The sequence below is a fragment of the Rhinatrema bivittatum genome, chromosome 15 (genome assembly GCF_901001135.1).
Source record: "Rhinatrema bivittatum chromosome 15, aRhiBiv1.1, whole genome shotgun sequence".
Lineage (NCBI taxonomy): Eukaryota > Metazoa > Chordata > Amphibia > Gymnophiona > Rhinatrematidae > Rhinatrema > Rhinatrema bivittatum.
This window is the reverse complement of record NC_042629.1, coordinates 78,582,178-78,605,797: the sequence shown is the minus strand read 5'-3', so window position 1 is coordinate 78,605,797 and position 23,620 is coordinate 78,582,178. Positions and strand designations below refer to the sequence as shown.

The 23,620-nt window shown below is 43.2% G+C and overlaps 1 protein-coding gene across 3 annotated transcripts in view; it reads left to right on the top strand.

Annotated features, from left to right (window-relative positions):
* CASZ1 (castor zinc finger 1) overlaps nt 1-23,620 on the top strand; it is a 357,431-nt gene that overhangs the window by 174,673 nt on the left and 159,138 nt on the right. For all 3 annotated transcript variants that reach the window (XM_029579132.1, XM_029579133.1, XM_029579131.1), the window contains exon 3: nt 19,476-20,313. In XM_029579132.1, coding sequence (XP_029434992.1) covers nt 19,476-20,313 — 838 coding nt within the window. The remainder of the gene's footprint in view (nt 1-19,475; nt 20,314-23,620) is intronic.

Below are 23,620 nucleotides of genomic sequence, written 5' to 3'. Positions count from 1 at the left end.
CGTGGCGGCTGCCATTGCTTGCCCGTCTCTCCGCTGCCTCGCGCGCGTGCGAGGACGCCCACTTTGTGCGCACAGCTCCCGGAAGTCTGGCCCCGCCTGCGCTGATGACGTCACGCCCCAAGGCCGATATAACCGGTGCCCGGACTCCTTCTCTTTGCCTTGCAACGAGGTTCACTACTGCCTAATAGTTCTGAGTTGCGCATCGTCTGTTCTTCGTTCCTGCCTTTGACCCTTGGACTGCTTTTGACTCGCTTCAGCCTGCCGTCTGCCTCTGACCTTGGTCCGTTCCCGACTTCGCTTCTGTCTGCTTCCTGCCTCCGACCCCGGCTTGTTCTCGACCTGGCTCCAGCCTACAGCCTGCTACAGACTCCATTGCAGTCTACAGCCTGCTTCAGTTCCAACTTACTACAGACTCTGCCTCAGTATCCGGTTAGCTACAGTCCCCGCTGCCGCCCGCTGTCCTGCCATCAGCTGGCCCTCGGCCTGTACAGCCGGTTCTCGGACTACCAAATACCTTTGGACTTCCTTACCACAGCTCCGGCCATAGGCCATCCCTGCCACTGGACATTCAGCCTACTCCTCAAGTCCCAAGGTTCCAGGACCCTACGGGCTCCTCCTGGGGGGTTCCTGGTTCCCGGGTGAACACCACCAGCCTGTGGCTCCGCCCCCCGGCCTACGCTGTCATCCTAGGTGGGCCGGCCTAAGGGTCCACTACCTCGCCTGCAGTGTCAAACTGCAACAGGTTAGGTATTTTAAGTTTGGAGAAGAGTTGGCTGAGGGGAGATATGAGTGGAGTTGAATGGGTAAATGCAAATCTGTTGTTTACAATTTCAAAAAATACAAAGACTACAGGATATTTCATGAAGTAGCACATTTAAAACCAGAAAAATTATATTTTCACCAAATGCATAATTAAGCTCTGGAATTGGTTGCCGGAGGATGGCAGGTAGCATAGCTAGGTTTAAAAAAGAGTTCAACAAGTTCCTGGAAGAAAAATCTATAAACTGTTATTGACCAGATAGACTCCTCATCCTCCTCGCACACCATCCATGGGTGTAAGCAGCATAGAATCTATCTACTATCTGGAATCCTGTGAGGTATTTGTGACCTGGATTGGCCACTGCTGGAAACAGGATACAGTATGGTGGTTCAGAATTTTTCTTGGTCTGCCTTATTAATATTTAGCACCTAGCTTGCCAGTGCTTATGGGTTTTTTTTTCCTATTCTCCTCATTTGAATCTGCTTTCCAGTTTTTTGAAAGGTGCTTTTTTTTTTAGCTTTTTTCTTCAATGGATTTCCTCATAAATAATTCATAAAATTAGAATTCCTGTATATTGAGACCAAGAAAGTCTTCTTCATGAAAACTCTTACATAATTTGTCTCTTTTCTTCTGGACCAGGGCTGACTCCAGAGGTGCATGCCTTTTCTCCAAAATATTGAAGAATGGTGTGTGTGTATGGAGGGGGTGGTGGGCAGGTATAGCACATTCTAGCCTGAGCTGCTGCAGCTTTTACAGCACCGGTACTCCCTAGGAACAGAAAGTGATGTTCAACATTAGGGACAGTGCAGGGCCCCCAGAGCTCTGACTAGCGTGTAGTGCTGGCACTTGACTTAACCAACTTGTAACATTTCTTATAGTCATTCAGATTGCTGTGCAATTCTTTTCTTTCTTGTCACCTTTCCTTTTCCCCCTTCTTTCCTACTCATCACTTTCTTTCCCTCTTTTTCACCTCCTTCCCTTGATAGAAGAAACTGGTCATTGGCAGTTTAGGATCCTTCCAGACCGCCCTGTGTCTTTCTTTTCAGATTTTCCTGCTTTTTCGATCGGGCAGGTTGAGTTTCATATTGATGCCTTAGAGAGGCAGGAGAATATGAGCCTGGTCTGGAAATTCAGGGATTTATTTACAGCCCAAAGAGAGCTGAAAAGCAGAGGGGAGACAGGCTTGCATTAATAACGAAATCCAAGATCTGCACAAGAGTTTTGGGTTAATTACTGGTGTAAAGGTTCTAGGGTTACAGTAGAGTATGGTGGGAGGGAAGGATGAGTGGGAGTTTCAGTGAACAGAGGTTAAAGAAAGAACCAATATAGCACTTGCATATCTGCATTAAATGTTTACTTTGACTCTAAAGAATTTGATAGGTTGGATCACAGTAAAAGAAGTGAGCATTCTGGCCTGACAGGTGTGCGAGTAAATCTTTGTCCATGCAGAAAACCTAGAAATTCTGTTTCATGAGGTCCACAAGAAATATTAGTAAAATATTTTAAATAAACTGCCTGTTTCCCCTGAAGCATCATATCATGCTTGTGATATGGCAAAAAGGAACAGGTTAGTTTTGAAGGCTAAGTAGGGTTGGTAGAAGGAAGAGCTTCTGAGATCCGAGAAGGATTGAAACAGCAATGATGAAGATAATGCAGGTGTTACGCACAGATACCTGTAATATTGTGACTGGAATGCATGGTGTCAACAGTAATGGCACAAATAAGGAAGAAGGCAGTTTTATAGGTATTCTATGCTGGTGCCCAGGACATGTAAATCTTAAACATTAAAAACGCAGGCCAAGAGAGAATTTGAGGAGAGACTCGCCAAAGAGGGAAAAACTAATAAAACTTTTTCAAGTACATTAAAAACAAGAAACTTGTGAGGAAGTCAGTTTGGCCATTAGATGACTAGGAGTTAAAAAGAGCACTCAGGAAAGATAAGACAATACCAGAAACAAATTAATTCATTTCTTTTGTCTTTACTGAAAAGGATTTTGGGGAGATAACCATGTCTGAACCGCTCTTTGTAGGTAATGTTTCAGAGGAACTGAATCAAATCAGTGTGAATCTGAAAGAGCTGCTAGAGTAAATTGACAGGCTAAATAGTAGCAAATCATTAGGACTTGATGGGATTTACCCCAGAATACTGAAGGTACTCAGATATGAAATTTTATATCTGCTATATAATCTATAACCTATCTTTCATATCTGCTGAGGACTGGAGGGTAGCCACTTTTCAAAAGGGGCTGCTCTAGGAGTGGCCCAAGTAACTAGAGACTGGTGAGTCTAAAATTAGTGCCAGGTAAAATGGTGGAAGCTATTATTAAGAACAAAACTATCTGTCATTTATTTATTTTATTTATTTAAAAATGTTTGTAAACTGCCTTTGCAAATAGAGATTTAGTCAAAACGGTTTACAGATGTAAAACATACATAATTTAAATAAAAATTCATCACTAAAACAATAGTCAGACAAAAATCTTTAACACATCAATTTCATAAACAAACAAGACAGACAAAGAGCAGCCTCAGGAATGAAATATTGGTATGGATTGGTGGAGAAAAATTGTGGTGATAATTATAAATGAGTGATTTGTGAATGATCATTTTAAAGCAGAAGTACTGAAAGCTTTTTGGAACAAATACGTTTTTAAGGATTTCTTAAATTGTTGCAGTGATGGTATAAGTCACAAGGAGTCCGGTAGAGAGTTCCAAAGGCAGGGACCTGCAACAGAGAAAGCTCTTTTACGAGTAAATTCAAGTCTTGCTAATTTGACAGTAGGTACATCTAAGAGATTTTTTGATAGAGATCGCAGTTGTCTAGTTGATTTATAAATGCTTAAAGTCGTACAAAGCCCAGTAGAAGAAATATTATGGATGAGAGTGTGAATAATTGTTAAAACTTTGTACATGATTCTACATTTTATCGGAAGCCAGTGAAGGGAGGAAAGTATGGGTGTGAGATGATTTCTGCGAGATGAACCAACAAGAATTCTGCCTGCTGAATTTTGCACTAATTGTAGAGGGTGATTTGAGGAATCGGGCAAGCCGATGTAGAAGACATTGCAATAGTCTAAACCTGAAAATATTAGTGATTGCAAGATTGTACGAAAATCTTGTGGAAATAACAGAGGACGTAAGTGCTGTAAAAGGTGAAGTTTGAAGAAAGATTTTTTAATATAGAAACATAGAAATGATGGCAGAAGAAGACCGAACGGCCCATCCAGTCTGCCCAGCAAACTACGCACTTTATCCTTTTTTTTTTTTTTATCTTTTTCTATCACCTACCTGTTACTATTGGCTTCCAGTACCCTCCAGCCCTAATTCCCCTCCACCCCACCACCAATGTAGACAGCAGCACCGGATCTGCATCCAAGTGAACATCCAGCTCAATTAGGGGTAGCAACCACTACAACAAGCAGGCCTCACCCCTGCCCCATACTCTTACCCACCCCTGGTTTTTTTTTTTTGGAGATGGCAGCCCTCCATCCTTCCGCTCCATGAAGGTGGAACACCAACCACTGGCATCCTGCTCCATGAATGCCTCTGTGGCTACTGCTGCTCCGTGCAGTGTTTTGCTGCCTTTTTATTCACGTCCTCTAGACTTGATGGACCCACAGTGTTTATCCCATGTCCCTTTGAAGTCCTTCACAGTTTTAGACTTCACCACTTCCTCCGGAAGGGCATTTTAGGCATCCACCACCCTTTCCGTGAAGAAATACGTCCTGACATTGGTTCTTAGTCTTCCTCCCTGGAGCCTCAGCTCGTGACCTCTGGTTCTGCTGATTTTTTTCTGATGGAAAAGGTTTGTCGTAGTCTTTGGATCATTAAAGTTTTTCAAGTATCTGAAAGTCTGAATCATATCACCCCTGCTCATCCTTTCCTCCAGGGTGTACATATTTAGATTCTTCAATCTCTCCTTGTATGTCATCCAATGAACACCCTCCACCTTCCTGGTCGCCCTTCTCTGTACCGCTTCCATCTTGTCTTTGTCTCTTTGTAGATATTGTCTCCAGAACTGAACACAGTACTCCAGGTGAGGCCTCACCAAGGACCTGTACAAGGGGATAATCACTTCCCTTTTCTTACTCGATATTCCTCTCTCTATGCAGCCCAGCATTCTTCTGGCTTTTGCTATCGCCTTGTCGCATTGTTTCGCAGACTTCATATCATTAGACACTATCACCCCAAGGTCTCTCTCCTGCTCCGTGCACATCAGCCTTCCCCCCCCCCCCAATCGAATACAGTTCATTCGGATTTCCACTCCCCATATGCATGACTTTGCACTTCTTGGCATTGAATCTCAGCTGCCATATCTTCGACCACTCTTCCAGTTTCCTTAAATCCCGTCTCATTCTCTCCACTCCTTCCGGCGTGTCCACTCTGTTGCAGATCTTAGTGTCATCCACAAAAAGACAAACCTTACCTTCTATCCCGTCCGCAATGTCGCTCACAAAGATACTGAACAGGACCGGTCCCAACACCGATCCTTGCGGTACACCACTTAAAACCTCTCTCTCTTCAGAGAAAGTTCCATTTACCATCACAGATTGTCTTCTGTCCGTCAACCAGTTTGCAATCCAGGTCACCACCTCGGCACTCACTCTTAAGCTTCTCGTTTTATTCACCAGTCTCCTGTGCGGAACCGTATCAAAAGCTTTGCTGAAATCCAAGTAGATGACATCGAGCGCTCTTCCTTGATCCAATTCATAGAAACATATAGAAACATAGAAGTGACGGCAGAAGAAGACCAACGGCCCATCCAGTCTGCCCAGCAAGCTACGCAGTTTATCCATTTTTTTTCTCCCCCTTTTTCTCCCTCCCACCCGTCTCTATTGGCTTCCAGCACCCTCCGGCCCCAATTCCCTTCCACCCCTCCACCAATGCAGAGAGCAGCGCCATACTAGTGAACATCCAGCTCAATCAGGGGTAGCAAGTGCCGCAACCAGCAGGCCACACCCCTGCCCCTTACCCACCCCTGTTTTGTCTGCTTGTTTGGTTTTTTTTTTGTTTTTTGAGATGGCAGCCCTCCATCCTTCCGCTCCGTGAAGGTGGAACACCAACCACTGGCCACTGGCATCCCGCTCCGTGAATGCCTCTGTGGCTACTGCTGCTCCGTGCAGTGTTTTGTTGCATGAAAGTGGAACACCAACTACTGGCCACTGGCATCCCGCTCCGTGAATGCCTCAGTGGCTACTGCCGCTCTGTGCAGTGTTTTGCTGCCTGAAGGTGGAACACCAACTACTGGCCACTGGCATCCCGCTCCGTGAATGCCTCAGTGGCTACTGCCGCTCCGTGCAGTGTTTGCTGCCTCCTCTCTGTTTATGCCCACTAGACTTGATGGATCCACAGTGTTTATCCCACGCCCCTTTGAAGTCCTTCACAGTTTTAGACTTCACCACTTCCTCCGGAAGGGCATTCCAGGCATCCACCACCCTTTCCGTGAAGAAATACTTCCTGACATTGGTTCTTAGTCTTCCTCCCCGGAGCCTCAGCTCGTGACCTCTGGTTCTGCTGATTTTTTTCCTACGGAAAAGGTTTGTCGTTGTCTTTGGATCATTAAAGTTTTTCAAGTATCTGAAAGTCTGAATCATATCACCCCTGCTCCTCCTTTCCTCCAGGGTGTACATATTTTTCTTGGTTACCCAGTCAAAAAAGTCAATCAGATTTGTCTGACAGGATCTTCCCCTGGTGAATCCATGCTGCCTCTGGTCCATCAATTCTTCCGACTGTAGATAGTTCACTATTCTCTCTTTCAACAGTGACTCCATTACCTTTCCCACCACCGAAGTGAGGCTAACCGGTCTGTAGTTACCAGCCTCCTCTCTGTTCCCACTCTTGTGAAGCGGGACCACCACCGCTCTTCTCCAATCACTCGGCACCACTCCCGTTTCTAGGAATCTATTGAACAGGTCACACAGCGGACCCGCGAGCACATCTCTGAGCTCCCTCAGTATCCTTGGATGAATCCCATCAGGTCCCATGGCTTTGTCCACTTTCAGATTCTTTAGCTCTTCCCATACATTTTCTACTGTAAAAGTATTTTCATCTATACCACTTCCCTCCAGTTTCTTGTTGTGTAGAGTTGGTCCTTCTCCAGGGTCTTCTTTAGTGAACACAGAGCTGAAGGATTCGTTTAATATTTCTGCCATTTCTTCATCTCTCTCCACACATTGATCATTTCCACCTTTCAATTTCACTATACCACTTTGGACTTTTCTCTTTTCGCTGATGTATCTGAAAAATGTTTTGTCAAACAGTTTAACCTGGGACAAGCTGGACAAGAAATGAAAACACAGACAGGAATTATTCACAGAAGCCCTCCACAAAACTTATAAGTAATAAGCATGAATACTTAGCCACAATGAGAATTCAGTTCCAAAAGAGAAATCAGCTCCAGCCTGTGCACTGGCAACAATGGTTCTCCTGCTTCTCTAAGTTTACCTCTCCCAAGGTCTGAGACACACCCAATCCAGTTGGATCAGGTCACTTCAAGAAGTTTGTCTGTCCTTTTTTGTAAATAGTTTTCAAACAGTCTTTATGCCCCAATATTAAGATCTAAACAGATTATTTGTGCCAGCTAGCTCCAAATGAGAAATAGATTTTATCAGATTAAAAGCTGGAGTGGTTTTTTTTTGTTTGTTTGTTTTAAATCTTAACTCTATAGCAGAGCAACCAAACAGCAAATTAATTTACTAGAATAATAATATCTTACTATAAAGAAATGAAAACACAAACAGGAATTATTCACAGAAGCCCTCCACAAAACTTATAAGTAATAAGCAAGAATACTTAGCCAGAATGAGAATTCAGTTCCACAAGAGAAATCAGCTCCAGCCTGTGCACTGGCAACAATGGTTCTCCGTAGAAATATGGTTCTCCGTAGAAATATGTTTTGTCAAAGATAAATCTGAATTGATGATCACTCCTAGACTAGTGACATTATTTTGAATCAGAATGGAAGTACCATTGAAAAATAGGTGGGAGGGAGGGCGATTGTAGAACAGGATACAGATGTTAAGTAAAGTAGGTCAGTTTTAGCAGGGTTCAATTTTAATCTATTGTGGGAAAGCCAAGTACTAATAGTAGATAAATAAAGTGTGATAGTAGACAAAGTATCTGGCCATGAATTTTTATAAGGGACAAAGAATTGGATATCATCTGCATAAATGCGGAATTGAATATTTAAAGCAGCAAGAATGTGACACAAGTGTAGAAGATATATGTTAAAAAGAATCGGGGACAGTGAGGACCCTTGAGAAACACCTGTAGAAACGGAATACTGATCAGATGAATGATGTAGCAGAAAAATTTGCTGAGTACGATTGGCTAGGTACGATTGAAACCATTTTAACACTGTGTCCGTAATTCCTAAAGAATGCAAACCTGATAAGAGAATACCATGGTCTAGCGTATCAAAGACTGCTGAAATATCTAAACAAACTAGTATGAAATCAGTATTGACATCAAAGCCATGATGTAAGGTGTCAAAGCAAGAGAGGAGCAGGGTTTCTGTTGAATGGCTCTTATGAAAGTCATGCTGACCTGGGTGCAAAATATCATGGTCAGCTAGGAAATCTGAAAGTTGGTGTAAGAGTACTGATTCTATCAGTTTTGCTAAAGAAGGTAGAAGGGCAATTGGTCTGAGATTAGTGGATAAACTAATTTGGATAAACATGGCTTACTGTGGAAAAGCCATGATGGATTTAGCAAACCTATTAGAATTCTTTGAAGGTATGAATAAGCATGTGGATAAAAGTGAACCAGCTGATATAATGTATTTGTCTGTCCAGAAGGTATTTGATAAAGCCTCTCATGAGAGACTCCTCAGGAAACTAAAACTCATAGGATTGGAAATGATGCCTTACTATTGATTGGTAATTGTTTCCTAAGTGGTCAGTTTTCAAAATGGAGGGTCTGATTAAATAAGCTGCACTAGGCTTACAGGTCAATTTTAAAAAAGGTGTGCGTGGGGAAAACAGGGGTCACGTACGTGGCTGTGCCTCGTGCGTGCCGCATGCATTTTAGAAGGGGCCTGGCCGCACGCGTAACCCCTGTTATGCGCACAAGAACCAGGCCTCTTCCAAGGGGTGGCCGGGGGTGTGTTCGGGATGGGATGGGGGCGGGCAGGCGGGCAGGCCGGGACAGTGGCATTGATCGCTGTCCCAGAGCCTCGCACGCCGGACAGCTGCTGGCGCATGCAACTTACTTCAGGGCCCTGAAGTAAGTTGAAAAACAAGGATGGGAAAAAAAAAAAGGTATGATTTAGGGGTTGGGGAGGAGAGGGAGAAGGGGAAGGGGAAGGGAGGTTAGGGTAGGGGTAGGAAAGTTCCCTCCCAGTCCGCTTCTTAATTGGAGAGGACTGGGAGGGAACTGAGGAAGGCTGCGATGCGTTGCCACGTGAGAATTGCATAATTCCCCCCCCCCCCCCCCCCCTTGCACGTGCTGATTACAAAATCCAGCATGCATGTGCACATGGCCCTCTGATTTTATAACCTGTGCGTGCCGGCGCACACATTATAAAATCGGCGCATCCTTGTGTGCGGGCCTGGAAGAGCGCGCACATGGTCACACCTATGAAAATCTACCCCTTAGTGCAGCTGATTAGTTCCCTTTAGGACTGTTTTTTTGAGTGCTAAAATTACTTCTGATGCAAAAAATGTGTGCTAAACAGGAAGTAAAGGAGTGAGCTAATCTTAGTACACTTGGCATGCTAGAGAGTACTAATTATCTGAATATGGAATTGAGCACTTTTTAACTTCCTGTTTAGGGCTGAAACTTTTCAGCAACCCTGGAAGTTTCATTGGGAAATCAATGGGAAATTAAAATCAGCCACCTTAGACACAAATATAAAAAAGAAGGAGCTGGGCAGAATGAGGCATCATACTTCTTCCACCCCCCAACAAGTTAAAAAAAAAGCCAGGCTGAACATGTCAAGTGGGCTATTCCCCCCTCCTTCCCATCCAAGGTAACATAAAGTAGTGGCCAAGCCTTCTATCTCCCATATCCCAATGTTAAAATATGTAACGCACTTAAATTTCAACCCTCCCCACTCCCACTTCCTGAACTCCCAAATGTTTCATGGAATCCCAATGGGAGGAGAAGATCTTACCTTTTAGCTCTCAGCTGTACTTGCATTTATTTATTTAAGGTTTTTATATACCGATAACCGTTTGCATGTCGTATCAGTTTACATGGAACAGTGTAGTTAAGTAATAAAGAGTAACAGTTACATTGAACAATTGGTTGCATAATATGATTTATTTATTTATTTTATTTATTTGAGTTTTTCTATACCGGCATTCACGGAGATTCATATCATGTCGGTTTACATAAAACAGGGGTGATCAATACATTAATGATAAAATATGGTACATAACTATAAGCATAGTGCTAATTAAACATGAATGATATCATGGTTTCAAGTGAAGAATCTAGCAATTAACATGAGGGGGCTTCAGAGCGGATTATAATTAACTTAAGTCGGGTTAAAGTAAGAGGAAGCGAGGGATGGCAGGAGGGGGGGGGGGGGGGTAAAATCAAAGTAAAGGAGGGAGAGGGAGGGCGTGGATGGGAGTAAGGGGGGTGCCATGGGGTGATAGGGCTTGTTTGAAGAGCCAGGTTTTAAATTTGTTTTTGAATTTCTGTGTGCAAGGTTCAATGCGGAGGTCAGGAGGCATTGAGTTCCAGTTTAAGGGACCTGCTATTGAGAGTGCTCGGTCCCTTGTGGAGGAGCATTGTGTGGTTTTAGGAGAGGGTATGTGAAGGGTTCCTTTATATTTAATCCTAATTTATTCTGTTACTTACCAGTGATTGGTCCAATCAGTGATAAGTGAAGTGAATACATTAACTTTAAATGCCAATATGATTGAAAATGTACCAATATTGATAGCAGCCCATGGAGAGGAGGTAAGATTCTCTCTTCCTCCTGCTGGGGTTCTTTGGAACATAGGGGGATTGAAGGTTTTGTTTTTTTTTAACATGGTAGGTAAGGAAAGGGATTATGCCCCACTCTGCCCTGCCTCTTTTTCTTTTGTGTACATGTGACTTTGTTCTCACAAATCATGTTTTATGTGCATAAAACATGATATGTTATTCTGATCCTTTGTTTCTCATTAAAATGTGCACTTATCCTATGCAAAAGAAGCATGCACATTTTTTTCTGTCAATAAGGAGAGCTGAATTAGACATGATCTGTGGGTGGCATCATCCAGCGGCACCAAACGGACTTGTCTCGCAAACTTTGAGCTGTGCTGAGCATGTGCGGGAGCTCCCACACATCCGTTGCCTGAAGAGCCTCCTTAGTCTGTTTTTGTTCGTGCATAGCCCAGACGTGTACTCGGCCTCTCCGTTTATTTTTTCCATATCCCTTTAAAATTTTGTTTCTTTTCTTCAGTTTTCTTCATTTTAGTTGCCTTGCTGCTCTGCAGCACACACTATAGCACTTTTTAGTGCTATAACAAAAAGGAAAAAGAGAAAAATACCTTTAAAAGTGGCTGAAGAAAGACATCCATGGTATGATGAAGATCTTCAGAGTATATTATTCCTGCTTGCTCTAGATAGGTCGGTAGACCTGTCCTGTTCTCTTTCCTCTCAGGGCGCTGAACCACGACAATTCCTCAGAAGCGGCAGTGGATCTTTCCTCCTGCAGTGCAACGTTGTCTGCCTTGCTGGGAAATAAGTTGAGCAGGAGCTCCTCATTACCTCCCCCATAGACCTAAACCAAAGCATTGGAATCAAGGGTCATAGTTGCCCTGCATTGAGCTGAAATGGAGAAAATATAAGTCGATGGATGTGACCAGCTAACCGCAGAATTCACATGACTCATCGAGGGATGCGCTTGACACATAGCACATCGAGTGCACTAATACATGCAGCATGAGTCACGGCGCATTGAGGCAATTGAAGCACATGAAGCACTGATGCATCAAGGTTCATGAAGCACACAAAGCCTTGAGGCACACAACACACTAGAAGTGAATGAAGCATCGAAGCACAGGGAGAAAAGGTGTATGCAGGCCACTCTAGGCTGACTGCTGAAGGCCTTTCTTATCTATGCTTTTCAATTACCACAGCCCTCATTTATTCTAAGCTGATAGCTAGGAGTTCCTAATTAGATACTCCTTAAAAAAAAAAGTTTTTTCTGCTTGGGTATTCAGACACAGAAAGAATAACTGATTCTTTTCAGCATTGCTACAGTCATTCTTTAGATCGGCATCCCGATATCACCCATTGTGGTGAACACTTTCTCTGATACAGGAGTCCTGATGTTCTCACACAATCACAGCAGAATAAAACTGTTCAGAGGTGGATAATTGGGATTCTTCCTCTCTAACACAACTGGCAGATCCCTTTGTCAACATTGGCGTGCTGGGTTAGTAAACCCTTACTTTCATGACAATGTTCTACAGATATGCCTGACATCGTACAAGAACACCTGTCATATTCAAAGTTTGTGGAACAGGAACAAGGTTTGGCGTCTGACTTTCAGAGGCATTTGCATGTTATGTAACAGACACTCAGTTCTATTACCAGTAAGCCCTGGGTTTAGTGTCAGCCAGTTAGTGCATGATAAAATATGGGGAGGATCCATTCAAATAAAGCCTCTCCTTCTGCGGGATCTGGAATGGCCATCCCCCTGTAATACTATATAGCAGCTCCCTAGCTACAGCTAGGCAGGCAGTTCCTTTTGTTTAGAACAAAGTACAGAGGTAGAAAGACAAGTTAGTTTTTGTTATTTTGCAGGTCCAGTCAGAGGAGCCAAGCAAGTCCAGCTTTGGTGGTCCTGACCAGGGTTGGAAGGGTGTATCTGTTCCAGTCCACAGCCTGGTTGGTTTGGGTTCATTTTTTAGAATTAATCTTTTTGATTGATAGCTTTATCCCAGGACAAGCAGGATGCTAGTCCTCACATATGGTGATGGAGCCCTATTGCGGAAAACTTTCTGTCAAAGTTTCTAGAAACTTTTGACTGGCCCTGTGAGGCCACTGAGCATGCCCAGCATGCCATGATATTCTCTGCCACAGGGGCCTCTCTTCAGTCTTCGTTTTTCCACGCTGCTGTAGGCATTGCGGAGCAGGAGCCTTGTGAGTTTTTTCTCACAGTATTTTGCTGATTAAAGTCACTTTTTTCTCATATATATTCTCCTACATGGGATCTCTCAACTTTCCACCGGCTGGTGAGTAATCTTTGTCTCGTTTTTACTCTCTGAGTAAAACTTTTTTTCTCTCACACTTTCTCCTCATTTCATCAATGGCTGTCGACATTAAAATGGCTACGGGATTTAAAAAATGTCCCATCTGTAATCGGACAATATCCATTACAGACCCACACCTTGAGTGGGTACTTTGGGGGAAAAACATGATGTCACAACCTGCACTAAATGTGCAGAAATGACTCCGAAGGGAAGAAAGGCCCACCAAGAGAAGATGGAGCATCTATTCCATCTACAACTTTTGCCATATCCCTCTACATAGACTAAATCGTCTCCGGCTGGAGTCTCAAAACGCATAATTTTGAAAAAACATCGACCGCAAGGGTCGGGGGACCATCCATCGCCATCATCGATAGCATCGACGAAGTCAGTGATCTAACACCGCTCGAAGCACCGTCATCGACATCGACACACATCGACACCTGCGGCGCTTCTCTCCCTGGAGGAACCAACCGCGAAACGGCCAAGAATTCAGGAAACACCGGTAGCTTCAACCCAGGGGCCTTCGCAGGGCTCTGTGGAAGGAACATCGACACCGCCACCGCGTACAGCTGCTCTGCCTGCACCAGCTGTTCCACAGGAATTGCCGGATTTCATCCGTCAAGCGGTGCTCCAGGCCTTAAAAGAACAGATGTCGATTCCGGCGCCTTCACCGATGCCTACACCGATGCTGGTTCCCGAACCGATGCCGGTGCCTGCACCGATGCCAACAACCCCGTCGATGCCGGTGCCTGCACCGATGCCGGCACCACAACCTAAGTTGATGCCGAGACGACCATCGATTCCAACGCCGATTCCGTCTTCGATACCAGACTCGATGCCGATGTCACCTGGGGCTTCAGGACATCCTGAACTTGCGCTATACCAACTTCTCATGAAGAGATTTGATGAAGTAGTTAGTGCTCTGCCATCCAAACCACAAAAAGAGGTTCCTAGTCGAATTCCCCTCGATGATCCGCAACCAGGTCCCCTCAAGACTTCCTCGTCTACCAAGATCTTCTCTGATATCTCCACATCAAGAAGATCCGTACGATACTTGGGATGATGGGCATACAGACACTTCCTCTGAAGAATTTGTCAGATCCTTCACCTCCAGACCAAAGGAAGAAATCTCCACCGGAGGATTTATCCTTTACAAATTTTGTCCAGGATATGGCGGACACCATACCCTTCACCTTGGTAACGGAGGAAGATTCTAGACAGCAAACATTGGAGGCTCTCCAATTTGTGGATCCTCCAAAACAAGTAGTAGCCATACCTGTCCATGAAGTCCTCCTGGACTTACATCATCGGCTTTGGGAGCACTCAAGCTCAGTACCTGCTGTCAAAAAAAGAATGGACACTACTTATTTGGTACAGTCTGTTCCTGGCTACCAAAAGGCACAGCTTCCACACCAATCGGTGGTTGTGGAATCCGCACAAAAGAAGTCAAAAAGGATAAGGCTGCATTCCTCCACTCCCCCAGGAAAGAATCATAGATTCTTGGATTCCCTGTGGAGAAAGATTTACCAAGGAGCCATGTTAAATACCAGAATTACATCTTATCAATTATACATGACTCAATATCAAAGAAATCTGTGGAAACAGATGCAAGACTTTACAACATCATTACCACAGCGATATCAGGAAGCAGCCCAAGCAATTATCCACAAAGCACAAAGTCTGAGCTACTTATGATGGATTTGAAACAGCCTCCAGAGTAGCGGCCTCTGGTATAAGTGCAAGACGTTGGGCATGGCTTAAAGCCTCGGACCTCAGGCCTGAAGTCCAGGAAAAGTTAGTTGACTTACCATGTCTAGGTGACAACCTTTTTGGTTCCAAGGTGCAAGATGTGGTTGCACAATTAAAAGAGCACACAGAAACCCTGCGACAACTTTCATTAATTCTGCAGGATTCAGCTACCCAGTCATCTCGTCAGCCTCCAAGAAAAGAATCTAGACGCCCCTTGTATCGACAGAGGCGTTATTACCCTCCAGCTTCAAGGGGCAGATCTACTAGGCCGCAGCAAAGAGCTCAGCCCAGACAACCTAGGGCGGCTAGGCCTCAACCTCCACCGCAGACGGGACCGGCTGCAGGCTTTTGAGGGATTTCCCAGAGACCGAGGCCATCTCTTCAATCCTCAACCAGATCTTCCGGTAGGAGGCCGAGTATCCTCCTTCTACAACCATTGGTTACAAATAACAACAGACCAATGGGTACTTGCAATAATATCTCGAGGTTACCAACTCAATTTCCTCTCAATTACAAGAGATTCTCCTCCGAGACCTCTTCCTTTAAGCGAAAATCACATAATCCAATTGCAAGTAGAATTATCAACTCTTCTGAGAGCCAGGGCTGTAGAGCCGGTGCCCGGACTCAGCAGGGCAGAGGATTCTATTCCCGCTACTTTCCCCATTCCAAAGAAAACCAGAGGCCTACGTCCCATCCTAGACCTCAGAAATCTCAACAAATTTCTGAAGAAAGAAAATTTCAGGAGGGTCTCTCTAGGCACCATGCTTCCACTTCTTCAAACAGGAGATTGGCTTTGTTCTCTGGATCTTCAAGACGCTTACGCTCCCATTCCAATATTTCCTCCTCATCGCAAGTATCTGCGCTTCATGGCAGGTCATCAACATTTCCAGTACAGAGTACTACCATTCGGACTTGCCTCTGCTCCCAGAGTATTCACCAAATGTCTAGCAGTAATAGCAGCACACTTACACAAAGAAAGTGTCCATGTCTTTCCCTATTTAGACGACTGGCTCATCAGAAATCAATCTCAACAAGGAGCTCTGGCTTCTCTCAGTCGAACAATTACTCTACTTCACTCCATGGGCTTTCTCATCAATTATCAAAAGTCCCAACTCATTCCGTCTCACTTGCTTTAGTTCATAGGAGCAGACTTGAACACCATACTTTCAAAAGCTTTTCTAACCGGGGATCAGGCAGACACACTTTCCCTACTGGCAAATTCGCTTTACTCAAAGAATCAAGCAACAGCTCATCAGTTTCTAACCTTACTAGGCCACATGGCCTCCACAGTTCATGTCACTCCTATGGCAGGTTAGCCATGAGGGTAACTCAATGGACTTTAAGAGCACAATGGATCCAAGCCATTCAACCACTGTACTCTCCAGTTCAAGTAACCCACCAGCTACGTTCATCTCTACTTTGGTGGGCGAACAAGGACAATTTGCGAAGGGCCTTCCCTTCCAGCAACCAGTCCCACAGATAACTTTAACTACAGATGCGTCCACCTTAGGTTGGGGAGCTCACATAGACAATCTCCAAACCCAGGGTACTGTGTTTCTGTAGAGACTGATGACTCTTCCTGTATTTCATCTTTAATGTTTTAAAGAAAGCATTAATTATCTCAGATTGTGAAAACTATTAGAGGCTCATGTGACAGCATAGGCTCTCGCAGTCCTTACCTACTCTTTCCTGTGAAGGATGATTTATTTATTTATTTAAAATGTGTTTATATACCGCCTTTACAAAAGTGAATTTGGTCAAAACGGTTTACAACATAACATACACAGTGTAAGAATAAAATAATAAATTAATTAAAACATAAATAAAAATAGCAACCATACAATGACAGTAAATACCATTAATCAAAATAAAATTTGACCTAAGTGCCATATTTAAACCGTAAAGAATGGATATTAATGGGAAAATAAAAAGGGGGGGAGGGAGGGGAAGGGACATAGGTAAAGAAAAAAAGGGGGGAGGGGATGATTGTCAATAATGTCAAATAATGAATAACAAATGTGTGTTGACTTTATTCTCTTAATACATGTTGAAATGCTTTTTGAAACAGGTGGGTTTTTAGTGCTTTCTTGAAGTCTCGTGAGTATGATATAAGACGGATAGAATCAGGCAAAGAGTTCCAAAGAAATGGGGCTGCCACAGAGAAGGCTCTTTTTCGAGTTAGTTCTAATCTTGCAGTTCGAGCAGATGGTAAGGATTTTTTTGTAATCGCAGATATGAGTCTTCATAGATAGGTCTGAGTTAAGAATTACTCCCAGACTGGTTGCCTGGTTTCGAATTGGAATCGATATACCATTGAAGATGAAGTGAGAAGGGGGACCTATTGTAGAATCTGAAATTGAAGTAATATAGACCAACTCGGTTTTAGCTGGATTTACTTTTAACCTATTGTGAGAAAGCCAAGTACTTATAGTATTGAGATATAATGTAATGAGTGAAAGAGTAGATGCCCAGGAATTACTATAAGGTACCAAAAACTGGAGATCATCAGCATAAAATTTGAACTGAATGTTTAAAGAAGAAAGAATACGGCAGAGAGGAAGTAGATAGATATTGAAATGAAAGGTGAAAGTGATGAGCCTTGTGGTACACCAGATGGAATAATATATTGATCTGAAGAATGATTGTTGATATTGATTTGTTGTGATCTATTAGACAGAAAGGAAGAAAACCAATTCAGAACTTTATCAGAAATATCAATAGATTTTAAATCTGAAATCATAATCTGATGATTTATAGTATCAAAGGCTGCCGAGATGTCTAAAAAGACCACGATAAAGTGAAAGTGCGTCTGTTCTCGAGCACTTTCTGAGTCCATCCTCCGAATAAGCGTGTCAAAAGATAACAATAAAGTTTCGATGGAATGTCCCTTTCGAAAGCCGTGTTGTGATGGATGTAAGATTTCATTATCTGTCAAAAAATCAGTGAGCTGATACAACACCACTGATTCAATCACTTTAGATAACGAGGGTAGCAAAGCGATGGGACGGAGATTGTCCAGATCCGTGGGGTTTTTTGACTTATTTTTCACTATAGGAGGAACCGAGGTTCTTTTTAAACTATCTGGGAAATGGCCAGATTCAAGGGATTGATTTACAAGTGAACATAAAAAACTGCTAGTTAATGGAGCTATGGCTTTGAAAATGGTACCTGAACATGGGTTAAGAGGAGAGTTTGAAATTTTTGTTTCTGAATAATATTTAAAATAGTAGATTCAGTAATTAAGTAGAATTCTGACCAATTTGCACTGCTTGATATATTAGTAGAACTGGGCAAAGATAAATGTTGGAATTCATTAGAAATATTGTTTACTTTGGTCATAAACAGGCCGATACAGTACAGTGCCGGGGAAGTGCACAAAAAAGCAGTAAAAACTGCTTTTCTGTGCACCCTCCGACTTAATATCATGGCGATATTAAGTCGGAGGTCCCAAAAGTTTAAAAAAGTTAAAAATAAAAAAAAATAAAAATTTAAAATCAGCCCGCAGCTCGCGGGTTGAAAACCGGACGCTCAATTTTGCCGGCGTCCGGTTTCCGAACCAGTGGCTGTCAGTGGGCTCGAGAACAGACGCACTTTCACTTTGTTACCAACCAGAAGACTTTGATATGTATATATATGTGTGTGTGTGTGTGTGAATGTGGAGGTTGTAACTGGAGGGAGGTTTTCATGTGCATGAGATGACCCTGATACTGGGAGGGCTTTCATATGCATAATAAGATTCTAATATAGAATGGGGTGGGGTGGGGGACTCTCACATGCATGAGAGAGCCCTGATTCAGGAGGGTGGGAGACTTTCATATGCACAAGAGGACTCGTCTGCATATGAGAAGACCCTGATATAGGGAATGGGGCCTTTGTGCACAAGAAGAACCTTGATAGTTTAGGACTTAGAAATTTTGATGCACGTTCTTTACTCTCCTCCCAAGTGTTAGATCACAGAACCCTTTGAAAAGATTTTGAGGGTAAAAGAGTCATTCTCTTTCTACTTATACAGAGGTAAATATTCAAGAATATATAGGTATTTACTCAAGTAAGCATTTTGACTAAAAACTAGCTCGCTAAAATGCAGCTGAAAATATGCACAGGCTTCTGTAGCATGAATATCTTTAGCCACTTTATAAAGAAGAATTCCTGTGGGCATGTTTAGTTTGGGGGAGTAAAATAGCACATGTATAGGTGATTTTCAGCAGTACACCCCTGCACAACTATCTGTACAAATAGCAGCTGAAAAATACAAAGACATTTTTAATATGCTTCTTTCCAAATGGAAATAATGCACCTTTCCCTTTGAAACTGTGCTTAAAATACATGCATTAAAAGCAATTGTGTGGGTTATTTGAAAATTTTGCCCAAACTGAATCCTACATTCACATACACACACTGGTGCTCCTCTCTTGCTTTGTATGGGGCACACCTACATGACACCCTTTTCTCCATAATGACTGACAGTGAGCACGCTGCCAGATTTAACTTGGCCACACTTTAAGTAAAATTCCTTTTCCTTCGTATTAAGCCACAGTGAATGCAGAGACATTTATGAAAACTTTGTTTAATGTACTGAAAAGCCATCGGCGAGAACATTTAGGAAATTGATTTTCCTGACATTGATGAACTCCTTTTATTTTACCCAAGTATTAATTACTTTTTTTTAAGCAAATTAATTTAGGAGTCATAAAAGCTAACAAGTGAGCTAGATGGGCGTAGATCATGTTTGAGCTGTCTCTGAGCAGTGTGTCCCTGTGTTCTCTCTGCAGGGGAAGCCTCATCTCTGCGAGATTATGCCGCCACCACTATGAATGAGTTCCTGGGAATGTTCGGTTATGATGACCAGAATGTGCGTGATGAGCTCACAAGGAAGATCAGCTTTGGGAAGATAAACACTGCTACCTCACAGTCTGCCTCTGCTTCTCTCCCTGCAGAGGACACTGGCAGCAAGCGGGCCCGCTTCTCCAAGTATGAGGAGTACATCAGGAAGCTGAAAGCTGGGGAACAGTTGTCCCTTGCTTCCCAGAGCACCAAATGTGAGGAGCCAAGCATGAAAGTGGTCATGGCCAGGGAAGGTGGTGGGCATCAACAAGGTGGCAGGATGACTGGGCAGGAATCAGCAATTTTACAAGAACCAAAATCTTCTATCCTGCCCCTGCCTTCTGCCAGCTCTCAGATGCAGGGCTTAATGTCTCGAGCCTCAAAGTATGACTTTTTCATTCAGAAGCTGAAGACAGGGGAGACACTGAGGCCTCAGAATGGAAACACCTATAAGAAGCCCTCAAAATATGACCTAGAGAATGTCAAATATCTTCACCTCTTTAAGCCAGGCGAGGGCAATCAGGATATGGGTGGTGCTATCGCTTTCAAGACTGGCAAAGTGGGGCGGCCTTCCAAATATGATGTACGAAACATCCAGAAACTCACCCCAATAAAAACTGCCACGGTGGTACCTAGCCTTTCCCCTGCACCACTCACAAACACTCCCAACATTCCTGTCCCCTCTGCTGAGCAGTCTGTCTCACTGCCTTTCAACACTCCCGAATACTTGAAGTCCACCTTCTCTAAGACGGACTCCATCACAACTGGAACAGTCTCAACAGTCAAGTAAGACTTCTGGTTAACTTTGCTGTTACAGGCTGAAAGAGGGAAAAGCTTGAGGACAACCCAGTGTCATTTTCTTCCTGCTTGTAGCTGTCACTTATTTGTATGAGTTCAGTGGAGAGTCCTAGGAAAGAAAAGTGTGTGTGAATAGCGATAATAATAAAATTTATTCTGTTTCTTCCACAGGACAATTTTCAAAGCCATTGTTGTCTTGGTAAATACCAATTTACTCAAATAAATTGGCCTGCTGAAAGGCTAGAAAGTACATTTTATTTATTTATTTTTATTTTATTTCGAGCTTTTATATACCGAGGTTTAGCAGTTAGCCTTCACCCCAGTTTACAGTAGAACAAATTGTTACATCGAACTGGAACATAGTATGACAAAAGTTACATCGAACTGTTAGAGGAATATATTAGAACAAATCTTAATAGCTTGAACGCGGGACGCATCATGGTCAACTAATATTTATCAGCAGCCTAGAACTGAAAAACAAAATTCTAAATACAAGACTATAAAGCAGAGAGATATGGAGGGAGTAAAGGAGGGAGGGGTAAAGGAGAAACGGACGGTGGGAGAATTAGATCATTGCATCATTAGAGGAGCATGTTAAGAGGGGAGAGCGAGAGGTGGAGAGTGGAGAAGTGGGGAGGGGCAAAGGGGGAGGAGAGCATTAGTTGATATTAGTGTGATCATCCGACATGGGAGTTGTTGATGGTGGAGTTATGACATTTAGCCCACGCCATCTCTGAATGTTTGGCTGAATATTCAAGTTTTCAGTTCTTTTTTGAAGGATTTGCTGTCATTTATTGAGCTTAGGTATTGTGGTAAGGAGTTCCATAAGTTTGGTCCTGCTATGGAGAAGGCTCTGTTTCTAGTGCTTGTGAGCTTCGCTGAGGGGAGTGAGGGTATGTCTAGGAGTAGTTTGCGGGCAGTTCTGGTGTTTCGCTGAGGTTTGTGTTGTTGGATCATGTTGTTGAGTGTGGTGTTCTCCGTTTTGTATATGGCATTGTGCACTATTGTAAGGGTTTTGAATTCGATTCTCTGTTCGATTGGGAGCCAGTGAAGACTTCTCAAAACAGGGGTGATGTGTTCCGATTTTTTTCTGCCGGTTAGGACTCTGGCTGCGGCGTTTTGCAGCAGTTGCGGTGGTTTTAGAGTAGATTTAGGGAGTCCTAACAGGAGCGAGTTGCAGTAATCAAGGCTGTTGAAAATCAGCGATTGTAGCACTGTTCGGAATTCCTGATTGTGGAGAAGTGGTTTTAGATGTTTCAGGACGTGCAGCTTGTAGAATCCTTCTTTGGTTTTGGTTGCGATGTTCTTTTCTAAGTTAAGTTCTTTGTCAATCCATATGCCGAGGTCCTTTGTATCGTTTTTTAGCGGGATGTTGATGTTGTCGATTATAAGGCAGTGTGTAGTGATAGTTTGTTCTGAGATATTTCTTCCTATGAGGATGCATTCCGTTTTATTCATGTTCAGGCATAGCTTTAGTCGGTTTAGCATGTCTCTAATTGAGGTTAGGTGGTTGGCTGCTGTGATAAGTGCCTCTTCTAATGTGTTGGAAACTGGGATGATGAACTGGATGTCATCGGCGTACATATAGTAAGTTATTCCGAGACTGGAGATGAGGTGGCATAAAAGGGAGTAGGTATATGTTGAAGAGGGTGGCGGAGAGGGAGGACCCTTGTGGGACGCCGGTTTTGAGGGGGAAGGGGTTTGATGAGTTGTTGTTCAAGGTGACCTTATAGAATCTGTCATTTAGGTATGAGGTGAACCAGTTGAGGGTATTGCCTGTGAGGCCGATGTTAGCAAGTCTTGATAGTAGGCTTTTGTGGTCAACGGTGTCAAATGCCGCAGATAGGTCGAGAAGTATTAGAAGATGGCTTATCTTGTTGTCGAGACCTCTTATGATTTCGTTCGATAGGTTGACAAGTAGTGTTTCTGTACTTCGGTTTTTTCTAAATCCATGCTGTGCAGCATGTAGAATGTTGTTGTTTTCAAGGTGTTCGTTTAGCTGAGACAAAGCTGCCTTCTCAGTCAACTTGGCAAGTAAAGGTAGGTTTGAGATAGGACGGTAGTTATTCAGATCTGTAGGGTCTAAGTTCTTTTTTAATATTGGAGTAATGGTTGCAGTTTTTAGTGCGGTTGGAAGCTCACCTTCTTCGAGTGATTTGTTGACAATGGCGGCTATGGTTGGGGCGATGATATGAGCCATATCTTTCAGGTTACGTGTAGGGATGGTGTCTAGGTCATGAAGTGCAAGGTTGATTTTTTAAAGCATTTTTTCGGCTTCAGTGCCAGATATTGGGTTGAACTGCGACCATGGTGTTATGTTCATTGTTTCGAATTGATTCTCTAAGGGTGTGGAGTTGTTGAATGTGTTAGTTATTCTGTTGATTTTGTCTTTAAAGAACATTGCGAGATCTTGGGTTAGATTGTTTGTATTGGTAGCTGGGGCATTGTTGCTTTTGTCATCTATGAGGTTTTTGACAATGTTGAACAGTGCGTTTGAGTTATTGGATGAGGTTTTTATCTTTTGACTATAGTAGTTGCGTTTCGTTGTCATAATCGTGTTTTTATAGGTGGCAAGTTGAGTGCGGTATCTTTGAAGGTTTGTTGGGCAATTAGATTTTCTCCTTTCTTTTTCCATTTTTCTGAGGTTTGTTTTCATTGATCTTAGATGTGAGTTAAACCACGGGTTGTTTTTGCCGTTGGTTATTTTTCTCTGTCTTGTTTTTACGGGGTTTATCTTGTTAGCGGTTATCTTGTTATCTTGTTACATATAGAGCTCAAAACATGCATAGCTGAATTAAGAGTGTTCCCTGAGGCATGTTTAGATTGGGGGAGTAAAGTAACCACGCAGAATGGAATTTTAAAATCTGTGCACGTGCATTTTCTTTTTGCCTGTATGTACGCAGATCAGTTTTGCCTCCCTTCCATCAGATGGAGAAAGAGAAAGTTTCACAGACACCGCCTTTTAACCCAGTGTGCCACCTGCAGTTCCTCAGTATTTCTCTGTCTCCAGCAGATGGAGGAGGAGCAAAACCTGCAGTTCTGTACCTGAAAATAAATAAATAAATAAGAAGAAGAGGTTTTGATCGAGCGAAGATTTCTTTCCCAGGAGTTTGGCAGGTCCTGGTGGGACCATCCCTCCTGGTTACAGAGGTGGATGAGCAGGGGTTGGGGACCCTAGATTGCTCACTGAATTTTGCCTGAGGTGAAAGCTGGTGTTCCAGTTCCCTCACCTCTGGGAGGATTGGGAGAAGCCTCTGCTGCAATTCAGATAAGATTGTTCCTTTTGTGTCTTTTA